Source organism: Alosa alosa, chromosome 10 (assembly GCF_017589495.1).
Source record: "Alosa alosa isolate M-15738 ecotype Scorff River chromosome 10, AALO_Geno_1.1, whole genome shotgun sequence".
Taxonomy (NCBI): domain Eukaryota; kingdom Metazoa; phylum Chordata; class Actinopteri; order Clupeiformes; family Clupeidae; genus Alosa; species Alosa alosa.
In genome coordinates this window covers 655423-675473 of record NC_063198.1, presented here as the reverse complement: position 1 = coordinate 675473, position 20051 = coordinate 655423, and the positions used below count along the sequence as shown (strand labels likewise).

Below are 20051 nucleotides of genomic sequence, written 5' to 3'. Positions count from 1 at the left end.
ATCCTCCTACCCCCGCTACCACAGCTGTGGATAGTGTGGCATGCTCACGCTTTATGTCTCCTTCTTGCAAACTAGGCCTATAGGCCAACAATTTACGTCTTCAAAAAATAACAACTTGCCAGATATGCCTTCATAAATTTCATTCCGTTCTATAGGCTATCCAAGTGCATAATTCTGCGGCATACAGCAGATGTATTTGTGTATTGTAAAGAAAAATAAAAATAACCTGTCAAGCAGTCAATTGACTACATTGCAGTCAATAAGTAGTGCAAATTATGAAACCAAAACGTGGGTCATAGTTGTCTAAGCCTCTGCTGTGAGGCCAAACCCATGAACAAAGACGCATTGATATCTGCAATAGTTTTTTTGGTGAAACAAGCTCACAGCCGAACAAGTCATACTGAAGGGAGAGGCAACTGCCATGTGATCTCCCCACGGGCCAATGGATGTACAAGTTTTCTCCTGTGCCTACGATATTTAATCCAGTGTTTTGTCAAGTTGCAAAATGCTATTCGTTTTAACGAATTTTTATGATAGTATGAAGTACTTTTTGTATAGGGTACTATCTTAATTGCTTTATACTCAATACTTGACCAATGGCTATTGCATCTGTCTATTGAAAGTGAGAATGTGGCATGTGATATAGGCTTCGTAAAATAAAATAAAATAAAATAAACAGATTGCTAATGGCCTACAAGCTGATCTGGGGGGCGTTCCCCGCATAACCACGGAGGTTAGCTTTTACTAACAGGATGCATCGTTCAACTAACCAACATGTAAGTTCTTTACTGTTTCCCAAAACTGTCGTACTTACATAGTACTGTAAGTTTGGACCATGATAGTTTCCAAACTTCAGTAGTCTGGACTAAGGTGGTTAATGACGTTTAGTAGCACGTGAACGGGCACCTGCACATACTTCTGTGGTGCATTATGTTAAGGCGGCAGATGACAGCCGCCCGTTGCACAGCAGTTACCAGTCCCCTGTCCAAGAGTTCGAATCTGGGTTAAGGCGTTGACAACAAAATTGACATCGTTGTTTACCTAAGTTTATCTTTTGTGCAGATCATATTATCAAAATCAGAATCAGCCTTCTTGGCTTGGTTTGCGTAAACTAACAAGGACCCGCCCATGAAAATCAAAGGCTACATATTCTCAGCTGACTCCTCAAAAAGTGCGCACCACCTTATTATTATCTGCAAGTGTGTGACTTTTACTTACGTGCACATGGCTGCAAATTGACTTAATTTATGTATTTTCTGCCTTGGGCATTTTAAAATATGGATGTATGGTGGTTAGAAGTGTAAATATCAATTAGAAACCTAAATATATTTATAATTATTAATTTGCAAACAAATAACTGGCGTCAGTGACGTCTTTGACATGAAGATCCCTGGAACTATGCTTCTAGCATTCTACCACAGGTCGAGAGGTGTAGTTGTAACTACACAACTTTACGATAGTGGTTGCGAACGTTCGTTGCTACTATAGTTTTGGGAAACACTAACGTAGTGGAACGATGCATTGGACAATGTAAGTTCCAAATATGAATGTAATTCTGCGGCATAAAGCAGATGTATTTGTTTATTGTACAGAAAAATAAAAATGACATGTCAAGCAGTCAATTGACTACATTGCAGTCAAGAAGTAGGGCAAATTAATTTCTGAAACCAAAACGTGGGTCATAGTTGTCTAAGCCTCTATTAAGTAGCCTGTTAAAAAATTAAGCCAGATAGTATTAAATCGGCAACAACATTGTTTTTCTGCAGAAGCCTACCCAAGGCTACAGATTAATTCTGAACAGTTATTTCTCTACTGGCTCAATTATCACACCACTGTTTTGATTTGCGTAGTTGCGTTAACCCCAACACTGACAATAATGTAGACAGCAAATTTGATTTCGATTTTTCGTTACCACCGTGTAGTCAAGCCTTAAGCCATACCCAAGTAGCCTAAATCGAGGTAATGTTTAATTATGCATGATTTATTTTGTTATTGAATTCCTAGGCTGGGATTACTCTCGGCAACAATTATATCCTGATCCTGCTTTTTCAGAAGGGACCGCAGGCAGAGCGATGTACAGTGGTAGAGCGACGCACAGTGGCTGAAAGTGGTACTAAAGCTTCACGCAGCTTCACGCCGCGTAATGCGCGAATGAAATGGTCATTTGAAAGCGATGCCCACTGTATGCCATTTAAGCTAAATAGCTAGAAAAATATATGTATCAAATGATATAATGTTTCTATACAAAATGTTATTTCACTCTGTTTTACGTAGGTAAGGCCACTGCACATCCAAATAACTGCCCTTCATGACCCACAGGCCGTCACTCTCCATAGGATAACATGGCAAAACTCATTTTTCTAAAACTGCTTTTCCATGTCTCACCTGCAATACGTAGCCTATAGGAGGCTAGAAACACAGGTATAGCCTAAGCATATATACTATTTTGATCCCGGGAGAGAATATGTGTGCATGCACTTTATTTATGCACTAAGCTATGTGTGCATATGTGTGCATGCTACTAGCCTACATGGGGTGGTCGGGAGGACAGCTTCATTCGTCCCTCCATAGACATTCAGCAATAGGCTGTTTTGCATCCATTACAAACAAGCAACGTGAAAGTCTAGGATTGGGGAGAGCGCCTAGTATGCAGTTGAACCTTTAGATGAAAAACAACACTTTAATAATGGGCCTACAATAAATAAATAATTTACAGATTAAAGTCGATCTTAAATTTCAATTTTTTTCTCGAAAAGTCGAGTCTAATGTCGACATGGCGACTTTAAAATCGACATGTCGAGTTTAATCTCGTCATGGCAATTGTTTTTTTTCCTTCATGTGTGGCCCTAATACTCCGTCGTATATACCTTATCTAAAAAGTAGAAAGTTAACAAAAATAGAGCAAAATAAATAAATAAACATTGCTCAAATGTCCTATGGAAGACCTACTAAATATGTTTGTATGTTAAATGATTGAAGCTAAATCAGACCCACACATTTGGTTAGAAAAGAAGAAGAAGAAGAAGAAGAAGAAGCCTATGGATAACAGTAAAGTGCCTTTTTTATGTACTGTACACCAACAGTCTTGTTTACCTCAGCTTAATACACCAACACACATTCACACACATTTTCCTAGCATGTATGATGGCATTCCTTTACACACTTTATAATGATCTAGTTTCACTTATGGATTGCTCATTTGTTTGTTATTTATTGATATCTATGTGTAGAGCACTTGCGTTGCACTCTGTGTAATAATAATACAGCCTTACCTACTTACTTAGAATAATTCCTTTCTTTCCATCAGTTGGCAACTTTAAGCCAGTTTTCCTGATATTACTTTTTTCATTTACACCTTAAAAATTGTGAATCTGTAGTTTTAAATATCTACAATGAAAATGACTTTAGAATTAAGAATTCCTTCTGTATTATCATTTGACAAAAGACTGCATAAAGTTTCAATACCATAATTTGTGCTGGGTGCAGTGTACTTAGTGCTGGACTTTCGGATGATGTTCTCATGGATTTGGCACCACTCATTTTCATTATTGCATCTATGATTGAGACCCAGAAAGAGAAGGGAAGGAGAGGGAAGAAAAGACAACAATGCAGATTAGTACCAAATGCAGCATAGAAATGTTACTTGGAATTCTAAGTCCCACAATTTTGGCTTCATTCTCAATACCAATGTCCAAGTTTTGCCTGAAATTGCACAGCGCCTGCTTCAGAGGCCACTGTTCCCACCTAGTTTGGCCTATAATCAAATGTGTGATGTACTGACACAGAGTTAGAGGCTAGAATATTGTTTTTTCTTTCTGCCGGATAACAAGCATCTCTGAACTCAACATATTTCAGCCCTCTAGGTCACTTGATATGACTTAGAAACACTCAGACCTAGCACAAGGTCTTGTGAAGTTGTGTTCAAAAGTAAATCAATATAGAATGAAAATATGAGTACTTTAGACCATTATTTGCCAAGGTATACTCATACATTTTGTAAAATGCCCTATGGAAACTCCCCATAGGACTTTTGGCTATCCAAAATGCATACTAACAATCAAATGCTTACTGTCTATGAACCCCTATGTGTAGAAGCATAATCTTGGTCTCAAATGAAAGGGAACACTTTGAAGTTTCATGATTGCATTTGAATTGTACTTCAGGGGTTCTGATATGGAATGACTACACTAAATATGGAATAATTACACAAAAATATAAATCTTTGCAATTTCTATTTCAATTTAATTGGTGTGTACAAGATGGACTATACATCTCCACAACTAATATTGGATAACATAACATGATTATTCAATTTCTATGGATTCCTGTAAATATTTCAAGACCCAATATGCTATATCTAGCATATTGCTAAATATATACACTGCAGCTAGAAGATAGGGAAGCACCAAAGGCGGAGGACATTTTTGATTCAATTTAAGTGAGACATAGTTAGATTATCAAAGCACTACACATACTTTACATGACAAAGATTGTCATGTATTGATTCCCGAGAGTCCAAGCTTTTAAATGATGTATAATATGACTATGCTACATAACAATCTGATGTATAAAAATGATTTAGTTCACAGTCAATTTTCCTTCAAAATATAGGTCATATGATGGTGGCTGGCTGGCCGACACGTTAAAAGAAGTTAGTCATACTAGCAAGCACAATATACAGGGAAGGGTTGAATTTGGGTTTCAAGGTGCGCCCCGTGCGTAAAATTGCACGCCACAGTCAAAACCTATTTTTTGGTATAGCAGTAAAATGCAAACATGGAAATGCATACAGACCAATAACACGGAAATAGCAAACATACAACTTAAATTTAAGACGCAGAATTGTTTACAGATGGGCCACAGAAAGTCTCCCGTTTAATAGCCAAGTTCACCTAGCCTAAAACAAGGCCTGCCTTTGGTTCATTTGATTTGTTTATCTTGGATAGCCTAAGCCTACCAAACATCAAGCAAATAAAAAAATTACTTGTTCACGGTTGGAAAACAAAAATCTTCACGTTGATTAGCCTAGGCAATTCATATAATGTAGCCTAGTAGGCAATTCATATAATGTGCCTGGTGTTATATCACAAAACGTTTGTGCAGCAACACGCTTTTAAGAAAGGCTGAACTCTAATAATCCAACGAGGAAAGACATTTCAGGTCCAATTGATTATTATATGTTCACATAGCGTTTCAAACAAACTGCAGGTAACGTTGCAATTATGGGTGTATGGGCATTTGCTTAAAAGGGACACCAGGCAACGTTTTCGCAGAGAAAAGGAAAAGAGCTTCAGACCGAGCGAGGGGGAGTTTCGTAGAGAAAAAGCATCAGGCTTGCCTGGTGTCCCTTTAAAAAAGGTTGAGAACCACTAATCTACATACAAAATTCCCTGAAGATTCCCTCTTTTTAAGACATTAATGCACAACATGATAAATCGCCTCATTAAACCTCTCCCTGTGTCAGTATATCTATGGAACTCCTCCTATGGCGTGTGATTGCCTGATTTTTAAGCTAAGCAGCAGCGATGGTCGTGGCCGCTGAGTGGAAGGGAGACCTCCGGTTAAACCATAGCGATCTTGCTACTCAATGTTTTTCTAAGGTTGGCTATCACTATGTTACAAAGGCAGTGAAATATTAGACAAATGGCCAGTTGGCCACCGCTTGTTAACCCATTCGTATATCAGGCTTTAGCAGCCTACACTGTGCATTTGTTTTAATTCGTCAGTATTATATTATGGCAAAGAACACAGTCTGAACGTACCAGAGAAATGGTACAGCCCAATGGGGGTGAGGGTTTGAAAATCGTAATTCATTAAATTATATCCTGAATTGTTGGTATGTGATGGTAATACTGCATTTAATTACATGCAATATTGGATAACATTACATTTGGTAACATTTTACTTGATGGGTGAGTTCATAACACATTCATAGCAGCTGTCATCAATTGCACATAAAGCATTCATGACTGTTTCATGAGACATGACTCAACATTCATACCAAACCTTTAATGAATGTGGAAGACAGAACGACGAGAACTTGTCAAAGTAAAAGTCCAAAGTCGCAAAGCAGCATTGCCATTTTTGTTCCAAACCTCTTACCTGATCACGTCACATGGTAGTCAATGTGCTATACTCCAGTGCCAAAAAGACAGAACATGGTCAAGCAAATAATTTTTGTTTCATAAAAATGTATTTGTTTTATGATGTAACCTGCAGATGATTTCTCATCTTTTGCTACTGGGAATGTCCAACTGTTCCAGGTTACACAAACATGGGTCAGCTGAATGTAGGCTAGTTTACCTCCCAGTGTTAAACTCAGTGATTACAAATACTTCACAACTTGTATAGTAAAGTGACATTTGATGTAGACTTCATAAGATATTCATGAAATATTTACAAAGGCTGGAGAGATTAAATTAATGGTATCCAGGTTACACAAATACGATGTTAGACTTTTATTTTGACAAGTTGTCATGTCTCATGAAACAGTCATGAATGCTTTATGTGCACTTTATGACAACTGTTATGAATGTGTTATGAACTCACCCGTCAAGTAAAGTGTACCCCCCAAACTATTATGTTCATCCCTTTTGGGAAGGTCCAAGTCTCATCTAGGGGGGTCGGACCCCCCCCAATACCCCCCGTAATTCGAACCATGATTTCACACGCATTACGCATTTCACACCCTATAGCGACCCCCACTCACTGTTCAAGTAATAACACAATCTAATGTGTGTCTCAATTGTCCCCCGCTGACCACCTCACACATTTCTCTAGATTTTGCAACGACCTAACATGACACAATGCCATAAAATATGCCAGTTTTTAGGACACAGAATAATGTTTGTAATGATACCAGTTACGTTTAACAGTAACATAAGTGTAATGAGCTATTCATTGTCAAAGGTGCATGGTGAAGTGAAATTCTTACTTTGGAAAACAAACATTTGCCGATATCAGTGGATGGGGGATACTTGTTTATTTTTATGTAGCCTACAATGGCATACGATCTACTAACGTGGTACGATGCATCGTTCAACTAACCAACATGTAAGTTACGACTGTTTCCCAAAACTGTGGTACTTACATAGTACTTTGTAAGTTTGGACCATGACCATGATAGTTTCCAAACTTCAGTAGTCTGGACTAAGGTGGTTAATGATGTTTAGTAGCACGTGAACGGGCACACCTGCACATAACAGAGACTTAATGATGGACTACCTTAGTTTAATCCGTGAAATCTGTTTTTCTCAGGGTCTGACCTTGTAAATTAACCACTGCTTTGAATTAACGTTTAACATGTGTCATTTAAATGTGCTGGTGAAACAGTTGTGTACTCTATTGATAATGTTATTTATCCCCTATTCACCCATACACGCCGTCAATTCTGTGGCGCAGTGCATTAAGGCCGGCTGATGACAGCCGCTGTTGCGCAGCAGTTATCAGTCCCCTGTCCAAGAGTTCGAATCTGGGTGAGCCACTTTACAGAAGAGAACTTCTGACAGGAAATTTGAGGAAAAGTTGGTATACCACCTTTCTTACCTAATTTGAGGGAGCTGATTCTGAATATGTTGTTTACCAAGCTCAATTCTGAGTTCTAAGCTGCATAATCAGCATTTTAACATAAAATAGCAATTTTTTTTGCTTATTTTTCCCTAAATTGGGTTGATTTCAAAAGTAATCACTAAAACCAAATAAAAGTGTTCTCTAAATACATGTTTGAGCATTAAAGAACCCATACTATAGTTTATTAATGTATTTAATGGGAACATGATTACAGTTAACATGTAATAAACTCCGAAATTCTAATCAAAACACAACCATATTTTTATTGCTAACATAGTGAGTCACTCATGTGGTGTTTAATGCATTTCATCACAATAACAAGTTGTACAGATAACCTTCAACTCCTACAGTACATATGAACTTAGATAGCGTGAATAAGCCTAATGCAGAACTGCATCTACCGTTAGCAACAACCGACAAGTAAAAAACATTTTACTTCTAGTAATACTGGATTTAGTATGTGTGCTTGCCTCCATACTAGAGCTTGATAATGTGCTCTTCTAATATGCCATTGAGCAGCATCACTTGTTGGTGGTATGCCTCCAATCCTCGACATCTAGAAAACAGAGTGGCTCTGGCATAGCGCCAAAATTATGACTTTGATACAATACCTGCCATAAATATCTTGATACTCGATACTGAAACGATATCCAAATCCAAAATATCTGGAAAAGAAAGGATGCAGGCCTCCTCCAATTGTATTGAGTCATTTGTGTTGAATTTGGTGCACTTTGGGTCAATTCTGGGTTTTAAACTTCTAAACTTCCTACTTAATTATTTTTTGTAGTCAGTAAAATAGTAGTTTGTGTGTGATTAAGTCCTTTATTGTTTGTTATAGCTCATTTATATTGTGTGGTGTTTTGGCAATAAATTACCATTAAATAGCCAAAGTAGGCTAGATCAAGGTCAGTGTTCAAATTACTGCATGCAAATCACTTAATGCTATGCAGAAGAGCCTAATCTTAAGGCCATCTGATGTAGGCTACCCTAGGCCTTCCCGTGTTTCTGGGATTTCTTTGACAGTTGCAAAGGGTAATAAGTGAAGATAGTCTTTGCTCCCAGTGTATTAATAAGTATGTTTCAACCACTCAGGTCTTAATCAGATAGGCCTACACCATTATCTGTTGCAATAGCTGTGTGCATTTCTACATTAGGTCTATTTATTTCCTGAATTTCCCCTTGGGGATCAATAAAGTATCTATCTATCTATCTATCTATCTATCTATCTATCTATCTATCTATCTATCTATCTATCTTTATTTGATAGTTAACATCATTTGCTACCACATAACAAATACCAAATAACAATACAAAAGTTTCTTTCAAACTTTCCTGCATACGTCTTAAATGTGCGGCAGTCAGATGGGTGTCCTAAAGACATAGCTAGATCTTGAGCATCTATTACCAGTGTTGACTGAGCAGTTTTTGCAGTGATCACTACTGGACATTCCACATTGCTAGACAGCCCTTGAGTGAGGATAGACTTATTTCCACTTCACAAATAACCATTGCTATCTACAATAGCTACAGTACAGGGACATTAATCAGTTCATAGCTGAGAATTTGTCCTAGGTCCACTTCCCTTTCAGCATCATATGCAGTGATGATGCACTGGAGAATGTTTCTTTTTGTTGCACTATAAAGGATATCTTGTCTAAATTTTTTGCAAACAATGCACTCTTCAGCACTCCTCAAACATGCACACTCTTCCATTTTTCTGCATGGCTGGAATTTGAATGATAGGAAAGAGCACCAGTGAGATGTTTTAACTAGGCAAGCACAGTCGCCTTTACAGTAAAAACAAAAAATACAGTGTAAATCCTCTGTAAAGACTGACTGTCCTTGCCCTAAAGACTGTTCATAATAGTTAGTGACAAAGGACTTTCTACTGAAAATGAGCAGTCATCTACTATTCTATCAATTTATTATCAAGGAATCTATTTTGTTTCTAAACGTCATACTGAATTTTAGCTATTATTTCAATTCATATTTTAATTTCAGCTTATTTTCATTTGCTACTTGAGGGTCATTGGGGTAATTCCTGTCCTATCCTACAACATATCTGATACATAAAGAGTATATGAATGCCTTATTGTTTGCAATTCCTATGATATCTGATGGCAAAACCAAAAAGTATGTGAATTATGCTAATTATCAAATTTGCCAACAGGACTTTTTCTGAACGTTTGTTAGCTATCTGCTCTCCCTCTATTAAGCGTAGTTAGCTTTTGGGAAACGCACCCCTGATGTGTGATCAGTGGAATATGGGGAAGGAAGTAGCAGTGTTTTTTTGCGCATCTGCAGAAGTCAGCCAAATATGAATGTAATTCTGCGGCATAAAGCAGATGTATTTGTTTATTGTACAGAAAAATAAAAATGACATGTCAAGCATTCAATTGACTACATTGCAGTCAAGAAGTAGGGCAAATTAATTTACGAAACCAAAACGTGGGTCATAGTTGTCTAAGCCTCTATTGCGTAGTCTGTTAAAAACGTCGCTAGATAGTAGTAAATCGCCAACAACATTGTTTTCTGCAGAAGCCTACCCAAGGCTACAGATTAATTCTGAATACTGGCTCAATTATCAAAAAGGTGCTTTCTCTTCGTCCTCTGCAAATGAAACAGGTAGTTCCGTATAGAGACGTTAGAATAAATTAGCGTTTGCGATTGACAGCGTTGTGATAAGTAGGCTATAACACTAACTTTGCAAAGTTAACTTGAATGCATTAATTTTGAACAAAGTTGTGTAGGCTACACCGCGCCAGTTATAGTCTGCATGAACAGTTCTTGCGCACAAGACACTGTTTTGATTTGCGTAGTTGCGTTACCCCCAACACTGACTATAACGTAGACAGCAAATTAAGATATTTGTTCGTTTTGTGGAGCGGCACCGGTAGGCTATCAAAAGCAGATTTCGATTTTCGTTACCACTGTGTAGCCAAGCCTTAAGCCATACCCAAGTAGCCTAAATCGAGGTAATGTTTAATTATGCATAATTTATTTTGTTATTGAATTCATAGGCTGGGATTCCTCTTGGCAACAATTCTGTTTAAAGGTAGCCTCCTGCTTTTTCAGAAGGGGCGTCACATAGGCTACTGACAGAGCGACGCACAGTGGCTGAAAGTGGTACTAAAGTTTCACGCAGCTTCACGCCGCGTAATGCGTGACTGAAGTGGCCATTTCAAAGTAATGCCCACTGTAGACCAGGCCCAGGTCCAAGGTAAGCCCTGCTGACTGCTCTATTAAGTTAAAGTAGCTGCGTCTCGACGTTGCTTGGTAACCATTCAGATAGAGCAAATATATTTCTTAGCAGAAAAATGGTTATCTATGAATAAATCGTTACATTTCCCGTTGCTGTGCCTTTACTTTATGAAACTTTGCCAGGTATTTATAGTAACAGTTTTAGAAAAGCAATAAGCCACTCGAGTCCGTAGGTTACATTGATTTTACAACAGCTAAGGGGGACTCCGCTAGCGCATTGTGCCTAACAACTCCCCTTAGCTGTTGTAAAATCAGTGTAACCTACGGCCTCTCTGGGCTTATTGCTTAATTTATGTATTACTATATTCTTTAATATCTCATGAATCATCAGGAATTCACAGAGTTTATAGTCTTTCATTCGTGACCTCATACATGAACAGCACATCACCTAAAGCATTAGGTACGGTGGGCACATCATTATGAATTATGATTTATTATGCATGATCATTCTGATTTCAATACAACTTCTCAGTTCTCTAAACACGTTATTATTCAACACTTTAGTTGAGGGTCCACAGACATGAGCTCATGAGCAATTAACCTTAAATGTATGTAATCATGATGATCATGCTTAAGAAATCATAAATCATAATGATGTACACGGCAAAAAATGAGATCTAACCAAGTGTTATTAATCTCATAATAAGGTAAAAAAAAAATCGATTTGGTATTGTTTTTAGTATGAAAAGACTTACCTAGCGCTCTCTCGAAAGATAATTTTGACTGAATTTAACAAGACTTTGACTTATTTTAAGATAGATAGATAGATCGATACTTTATTGATCCCCAAGGGGAAATTTAAGCTCTCAGTAGCATACATACATCACACACAACATGCACTTACAGCAGAAAAAGTAATATACATATAAAAAACTCCACTGTACAATAGAGACAGTAGAAGATAAACATGATACTAAATACTAAATATACTATATAAACTAAATCAAATATCAAATATCAACATAGTGTGCTTAAGGATGATCAAGCATGACAGAGCAGGGACTGTAATTCAGTGTTGTCCCTGTCAAGGGTGCCATGGTCGTGGACCCCTCAACAGACACAAGCAAGATGCAATATACAGTTGAAAGGGTGGGGATAATAATATGGACATATAAGAGAATAATGTATAATGTAGACAAGATAATATAACAAAACTGTGTCAGTGCAAGAATAGGTTGAGGTAAAAGGGTTACAGCCATTGGTCAAGTATTGAGTATAAAGTATTAAGCATCAAGTACGGCCACAGTCCAGGAGGGAAGGAGGGGTTGTGCAAATGTGCTAATATAGCATGTAAACAGACTATGCAGAGAAATCTCTCCTCTACCCTTAAGTGAAGCGAAACAGTTCAATGGCCCTGGGGAAAAATTGCTTCCTCAGTCTGTCAGTTGTGCATGACAGTGAGCGAAGTCTCAAGCTGATCAGGCTCTTCTGCTTTACAATAGTGCTATGGAGTGGATGACATTCTTTTTGTCTGATATTGAAGTGATGCACTCCAGTTCGGCTCCCACGACAGAGCCAGCTTTCCTTACCAGCCTATCTAGTCGCCCAGCATCCTTCTTCTTTGTGCTTCCTCCCCAGCATACAACAGCATAGAAGAGGACGCTGGTAAAACATCCTGAGGAGATTACTGCAGACATTGAAGGACCGCAGCCTCCTCAGGAAGTGCAGCCTGCTCTGCCCTTTCTTGTAGAGTGCTTCAGTATTGGCTGACCAGTCCAGTTTATTGTCCAGTTGTAAGCCCAGATACTTGTAGGTGTTTACCACCTCCACATTGACCCCATCAATGGAGACTGGTAGCAGAGCGGGCTTTGACCTGCGGAAATCCACCACCATCTCCCTGGTCTTTGCAGTGTTGAGTTGAAGGTGGTTGAGTTTGCACCATTGCACAGTCCTCCACCAGGCTCCTCCTCTTGTTCGTCCCTGATACACCCCACAATTGCAGTATCATCAGAGAACTTCTGCATGTGGCATGACTCAGTGTTGTAACAGAAGTCAGATGTGTACAGGGTAAACAGGACTGGCGAGAGCACAGTTTCCTGTGGAGCTCCGGTGCTGCTGATCACAGTGTCAGAGAGACAGTTCTTCAGTCTCACAAACTGTGGCCGCTCGGTCAGGTAATCTGTAATCCAGAATCCAGGATACCAGGTGAGCGTCCACACCCTTCTGCAAGAGCTTGTCTCTCAGTCTCACTTCACGCACTGGCAGACAAATTTGCTTAATGCACTGGCAGAAAAATTTGCTTGTTTTCAGGATGAGATGTCTTAACCTGTTGAGGAGTACGGTCACAAATATGTGATCAGATGCAGCTGGGCCCCTGGGAGTACGATCACAAATATGTGATTAGAACGTTTTCGAAAAAGATTCTATAACATGACGCAACAATTGCCCTCAGGGACTTTTCTGCCATTAAGTGATTTTTAATAACACTGAAATTATAGAACGTTCGCGTAGAATTCTAGAAGGAGCCAGGAAAATAATTCACTCTCTGGGGAACTTAGAGAAGAATTTACTCTTCAACAGGTTAAAATAAGTCAAACTGTTCTTAAATTAAGTCAAATACTACTAAATAGTATTTATACTGAAAACAATACTGAGTTTATACTGAAAACAATACAAACTATTTTATCTTGATATAAGATTAATAATCTTGGTTAGATTTAATTAGGTAAGCAGTTTTTGCAGAGTACCTATCTTACCTAATGTCTTAGTTGATATGTTGTTCATGCATGAGGTCATGAATGAGAGACTATGAACTCATGTCAATTCCTGATGATTCATGAGAAATAAAGGAATGAAGTAATGCATAAATCATGAATTAATTCATGCATGAATTCATGATAATTCATGTACCCTTACCGTAAAGTGTTACCGAGAGACTTACCTAGTGCTTACTCGTAAAATAATTTGACTTAATTTAAGAAGAGTTTGAGTTATTTTAAAATGTTTCATCCTGAAAACAAGCACATTTGTCTGTCAGAGCGTTCAGCAAATTTGTTCTAAAAACAAGCAAATCTGGCTGCCAGTGCATTGAGCAAATTTGTCTTGATAACTCCTTAAATTAGTCAAAGCATCTTCAATTAAGTCAAAATGATCTTTCGAGAGAGCACTAGGTAAGTGTCTTCATACTTAAAACAATACCAAATAGATTTTTTTTAGCTTAATTAGTTATAATTATTAAGTCTATTATAAGTATTATGAGTTATAATTGTAAAAAGTCCCAAAGGGTTATTTCTATATTAAAGAATTTAATCATGTCCTTGTCTGGGGTAAGGAAAACAAACAAAATGTTAGACACAAAATGTCTCTATGCATGGAAACTCATAAGTACATATTCATAAGTAAAAATCCCTTTGTGGCCCTGGAACATCTTTACACCCTCTGCCTCATCACTGATGTGGGGAGCTAATTGACTCTGTCCCAGGACTGTTCATAACTCCACCTGTTCACAGCATGAAGCTCCCATATGTAAGCTTTGTTTCATGCAACGCTGCAGGATGGTAAGTTCTAATATTGGAATAATTCAGCCAAGGTTGCCTAAAAGTTGATGAAATGTTAATTTATTTGCTGTCTACTGCTTTGCACAACCTTAGTATAATAATAGATAATGGCTAATCTGACAACATTATCAAGCAGCTAACAATGTTATGCTAATATAAGATAGCAAACCATGACATGTCTTGTGAAGCTAAGACTGTCTCTACTTAACTTTTTCAAAAGCAATGGAACAAAATAGCCATTAGGTAATTTGTATAAGCTACATCCTTGCATGTTCTTTTACTTGACTGTATATACATAGGTTTACATGTGTTGGCACATACGTATAAACTTTCAGCACAAAGTCCTTCTCCTCCTTCATCTCTGAGATGGTTTGTAGTACATCACTCATGGCCAGCACAGCACATCCATATGGTCGTCTATACTGTACATGAGGTGGGCCCTTCTTTGAGTCATTCAGAAGCATCCGGCCTGCATGCACACACATACAGACACACAAATATAGAGACATATATCTCAAATGCATATCTACTAATTGCATCAAAAACTAGAGAAAAGCTTTATAAAAATTTCACTGTATTGCATTTAGACATTAGGCATATGGGTAATTCTGTGTCAAATCAGACAAAATCCAGGAAAATGGCTGCAGCACCGACTCCGATTTCTCTCAAAGTTTGTCTACACAATATTTAGGTTCCATAACTAAAACCTGTAAAATATATTTGTTCAATTCTATTGTTTTCATAGACTTTTTGCCCTTGATCGTTTACACTCTCTAAAAGGCCTTATCTTGGAGGCCATGTTTGGACATTCATATCTTAAAAAGTATTATGCCTAGCCTTACCAAACTTTGTAGAATGGAAGACAAACATGTTCTCAATATGATTTAATAATTAAAAGTTTGTACCACAGTCTCATTGGTTTTAAAGAAGTCCCTAGTTTTAGATAAAACATGCAAAAAAGTGATATTAAGGGTCTCAAGGGTCTCCTTTATGTGCCAAGTCCCATTCACAGAATAAATGCATGTAGTTACAGGTGTTTTGGGAACACCAAAGTAAACATTTACAATAAAAAATAGATGTTAGCGCCCCCTCAGGTGAAACACAACATAGCATTTTACTCCTTTTACAAGGCATTAACTCTGATACTTGACTGGAACGGAATGGCAATATTTTACTTCACATATAAGAATAAGACATTCCTAATATCTAGAAAATGAGAAGGATGCCAAATATATATCAAATTATGTACTAGAAATTATATTTTAACCATTGACCTCAATAGCCCTTAGCTGGGGATACCCTTTCATGTTCCATTATTCATTCATTGGTTGCTATGAAGTTCTCAAAGGCCATTTGAATATCTTCATGTGTCTTCTTATACAGGGAATATTGATGTCCTGTCGTGGTAGTGGCTGGGACTGGCACTCTTTTCCTTCATACAATAACAGACTCCGACTCAACAATATTTAGGTATACAGGCTGACTGCAACACTTACCAATGTTGTTACCAACCACACCTGTGCTGCATCATCTAAGTGCTAAAAGCTGCAGTCTGCATTTTCTTTTGATACAAGCCATGGTAAGAGTACATGTGTTGGCATTGGTGGCACTGTTAAGCGTCTACATGTAGCTGCCAGGGCTAGCCTCCAGAGTCCAGAGGATGGCCAGATCCTCTCAGCTATTCATCTCTTCAACTGGTGAGCATAGTGTAAATAATAAGTTCTTCTTCATCCCAAAGGAGTTAATGCCTTATGAAAGGAGCAAAATGCTATGTTGGGGGTGCTAAAATCAATTTTTTTTTTTATTGTAAATGTTTATTTTGGTGTTCCCAAAACACCTGTAACTACATGCATTTATTCTGTGACAGCTGCACATTAACTGTTAAGAAATATGCTTGTAAGTAACTTAAAGAAGCCCTATGCAACAATTTTAGCAAAAATGACCTTAATTATGCAGGTTGAGAGTCGTTCTGATGGTTCTACAACACTTTTTGGGTCGTTTGGTGCTTCGTCTCACCCTAGTGCTTCTCCGCGAAAAAAAAACGAATATGCAACTTTCTGGTTCCGTCCCGAACAAATCCGGATGTGACTCAGCGGAAGTATCCAATCGTGTCTCGAAAATGTAGTCAGATTGTAGTTTCTAAGAAGACTGCAAAACGGACTCCGACTTGGCTTTGTTGCTGTTGAAATTGTAAGTAGCCTACCCTTGGGTGAACTTCGTTTTTGTAATGTGGTTTGATAGTCTCTTGAATAATGTTGTAACGTCGGCGCACAAGACATTGTTAGCGTTCTCCCACGCAGGGCATGCTGGGATACGGGAGCGAACATTTGGGGTTTATGTCTGTATTTCTCCTTAGTTTTGAGTGTAATGTTAGTCTTCATTGTAACATGTTTCCCTTTTAGTTCTCCCTCGTGTGTGATCCTTTTTGTGTGGGGGCTGCGTCCTCCCCTGTATGTGTAGGGTGTGTGTGTACTTGACCTGCTCCGTGTGTATTGTGTTCTGTGTCTGTGTCCCTGCTCTCGTTCTCAGCAAATAAACCTTTTGATTGGACAACTGTGTGTGTCGCTATCAAATCGTTACATTGGTGTCAGAAGCGACTTTCGAACATGGCCTCCGCCCAGCGAGAGAAGCTGGGAATGGAAGACCATACCACTGGGTGGGGAGGCCGCGCCAAGAGGATCCAGAGAGCCCTTGTGAGGGCTGCTAAAAGCTTCGGGGCCTTCTATAAGCTAATGCCGGCGGAGGAGGAGGTGCTGTCGTCTGGACCTGCCTGCTGCCTTGGGAGGAGATCTTGCGGGAAGGGGCCTGAAGAAGCGTTCAGGAGAAGGGCGACTAAGGGCAGTGACTCAGCGGGCGGGCCCGGTTGAGGCTGGAGCTGGCGGTGGCAGCGATCGTGAAGCAGAGCGAGGGAGAGCGGCGAGGAAGAGGTTCCTGGGCGGCGGACGGTTGGCAGAGGCGGCTGGGGAAGCGAACTCACAACGGTGGGGCATGTAACGTCGGGACAAGACATTGTTAGCGTTCTCCCACGCAGGGCATGCTGGGATACGGGAGCGAACATTTGGGGTTTATGTCTGTATTTCTCCTTAGTTTTGAGTGTAATGTTAGTCTTCATTGTAACATGTTTCCCTTTAGTTCTCCCTCGTGTGATCCTCCTTTTTGTGTGGGGGCTCGTCCTCCCTGTATGTGTAGGGTGTGTGTGTACTTGACCTGCTCCGTGGTATTGTGTTCTGTGTCTGTGTCCCTGCTCTCGTTCTCAGCAAATAAACCTTTTGATTGGACAACTGTGTGTGTCGCTATCAAATCGCTACATTGGTGTCAGAAGTTTAATTTTCTCGAACATGGCCTCCGCCCAGCGAGAGAAGCTGGGAATGGAAGACCATACCACTGGGTGGAGGCCCACGCAAGAGGATCCAGAGAGAGCCCTTGTGAGGGCTGCTAAAAAGCTCGGGGCCTTCTATCGCTAATGCCGACGGAGGAGAGGTGCTGTCGTCTGGACCTGCCTGCTGCCTTGGGAGGAGATCTTGCCGGAAGAGGGCCTGAAGAAGCTGCCATGAGAAGACGACGCTGGCAGTGACTCCGCGCCGGGCGGTTCGAGGCTGAGCTGGCGGTGGCCGCTGGGAGCGGAGCAGAGCCGAGGGAGAGCGGCGAGGAAGAGGTTCCTGGACGACGGACGGTTGGCAGAGACGCTGGGGGGAAGCGAACTCACAACGGTGGGGCAGCTTCGACAGAAAGGCCCTCTGAACTCTGAACTTTAAAACTTTTGGGTGCGTGTGAGAGGCACGTGCTGTGTGGGCGCCCGTTCAAGTTAGCCTGTTGGCCGGCGCCTTTACAAAATAAATAAATAAAAAAAGTTTGTTGTGTGGATTTCGATAGCATGGCCATCTCGGGGGTCGTGCCTTCGCTGAGGCCGCGAGGGAGTGGAACGGGCCGGGAGCAGAGCAGGACGGCTCTGCGAGGAGGCAACACGAGGAGGGACGCCGAAGACGGTAGCTGCAGCGGGAGAGCTCAGCGTGGTCCTGCGGAGTCGGTGCCTGTTTGTCCTGGTCGGTGAATCAAAGGAGCGGACTGGCGTTGGTGCAGCTTCATCTGACCCCCCTCGAACCCCGGTGCTTAGTACAGTGTCAACGGTTGAAAAGGCCACCTAGGGCCCCGCCAGGAGAGGAGGAGTGCCGCGGTGACACGCCGCGGAAAGTGCAGCCTGAGGGCGGCTGCTGAGAGGGAGCTGGTGACGAGCGGGGGTGGCCACGTGGTTGCCATCACGCCCGCACTGAATTGCTAGCAGCGTGGCTCCCCGTTGAGTGAGCTCCTGCGGCGTTCACCCCACGTGAGTTGACGGTACTGTCCCACTGGACTGAGTGGCCTCGTGGTCATTGCCGAGGATGGCAATGGCTTGTTGGGGGAGCTGTGTAACGTCGGCGCACAAGACATTGTTAGCGTTCTCCCACACAGGGCATGCTGGGATACGGGAGCGAACAGAACATTTAAGTGTAATGTTAGCGTCTTTATTGTAACATGTTTCCCTTTTAGTTCTCCCTTTAGTGATCCTTTTTGTGTGGGGGGCTGTGTCCTCCCCTGTATGTGTAGGGTGTGTGTGTACTTGACCTGCTCCGTGTGTATTGTGTTCTGTGTCTGTGTCCCTGCACTCGTTCTCAGCAAATAAACCTTTTGAATGGACAACTGTGTGTGTCGCTATCAAATCGTTACAATGTGTTTGTTCGACCGTTTTATTGTGAGCCCTGTATGTGTTTAGCTTGATTTCTTGATGGCTAGCTCGCTAGCTAGTGGGGGTTTAGCGTAGCAGTCACCTGCTACCGATGTTGCAGGGGGAGCTATGTCGTGAAAAATGCGAGCCCAAATCAGGCAAAAACCCAGAAACAGCGAAGGAATAACCAGACCTGCATAGGGCTTCTTTAAAAGGCTGCTTATCAACACTTACAAGCTGCATGTTAACAGTTAGTTAATGTTATTAAAGGATAACAACAGTTAACTAACTGTTAGTAGTGAATTGTTAACTGCTTATTATGCACTGTTAAGTATATAAGTATATATAAGTATATATACTCTTTTGATCCTGTGAGGGAAATTTGGTCTCTGCATTTATCCCAATCCGTGAATTAGTGAAACACACACAGCACACAGTGTACACAGGGTGAGGTGAAGCACACACTAATCCCGGCACAGGGAGCTGCCTGCATCAACAGCGGCGCTCGGGGAGCAGTGAGGGGTTAGGTGCCTTGCTCAAGGGCGCTTCAGCTGTGCCTACTGGTCGGGGTTCGAACCGGCAACCCTCCGATGTGCTAACCAGTAGGCCACGGCTGTCCTTAATACCTAATAAGCACATGTTATTCTAAAGCGTTACCATTTCAATTTCCGAATCTTACATGGGACAGTAGCTATGGAAATAAAGCACCACATTTGCCAGCTGTTGAAAAAGGAACACTTACAGGAGACTCTGGCAATAGATCACATAGATCTCTGTTTCTCATGTCAAGGTCACCAAGTACTGTCGGAAAAAAAGCTAGAGCAGCTAGGCAGCTATGGTGCTACACTCCGGGGTAATTTTTAAAATCATGGCTGGAATTTTCCTTTCCAATACAACATACTAAATAATATTAGATAATAATTTATGTTGCACATTAGTCTCTCAGTAAGATAAAAGATACAGTGTGTGATTCTAATCATACACTTTAAAATTCACAGTGACTGTCAGCTATCTATTAGGTA

The 20051-nt window shown here is 40.4% G+C and overlaps 1 protein-coding gene across 4 annotated transcripts in view; it reads right to left on the bottom strand.

The window, feature by feature from the left end:
- dock3 (dedicator of cytokinesis 3) overlaps positions 1-20051 on the bottom strand; it is a 557701-nt gene that overhangs the window by 397103 nt on the left and 140547 nt on the right. For all 4 annotated transcript variants that reach the window (XM_048254372.1, XM_048254373.1, XM_048254374.1 and 1 more), the window contains exons 12-13: positions 14649-14796; positions 3466-3554 (exon numbers count right to left, since the gene is read on the bottom strand). In XM_048254372.1, coding sequence (XP_048110329.1) covers positions 3466-3554; positions 14649-14796 — 237 coding nt within the window. The remainder of the gene's footprint in view (positions 1-3465; positions 3555-14648; positions 14797-20051) is intronic.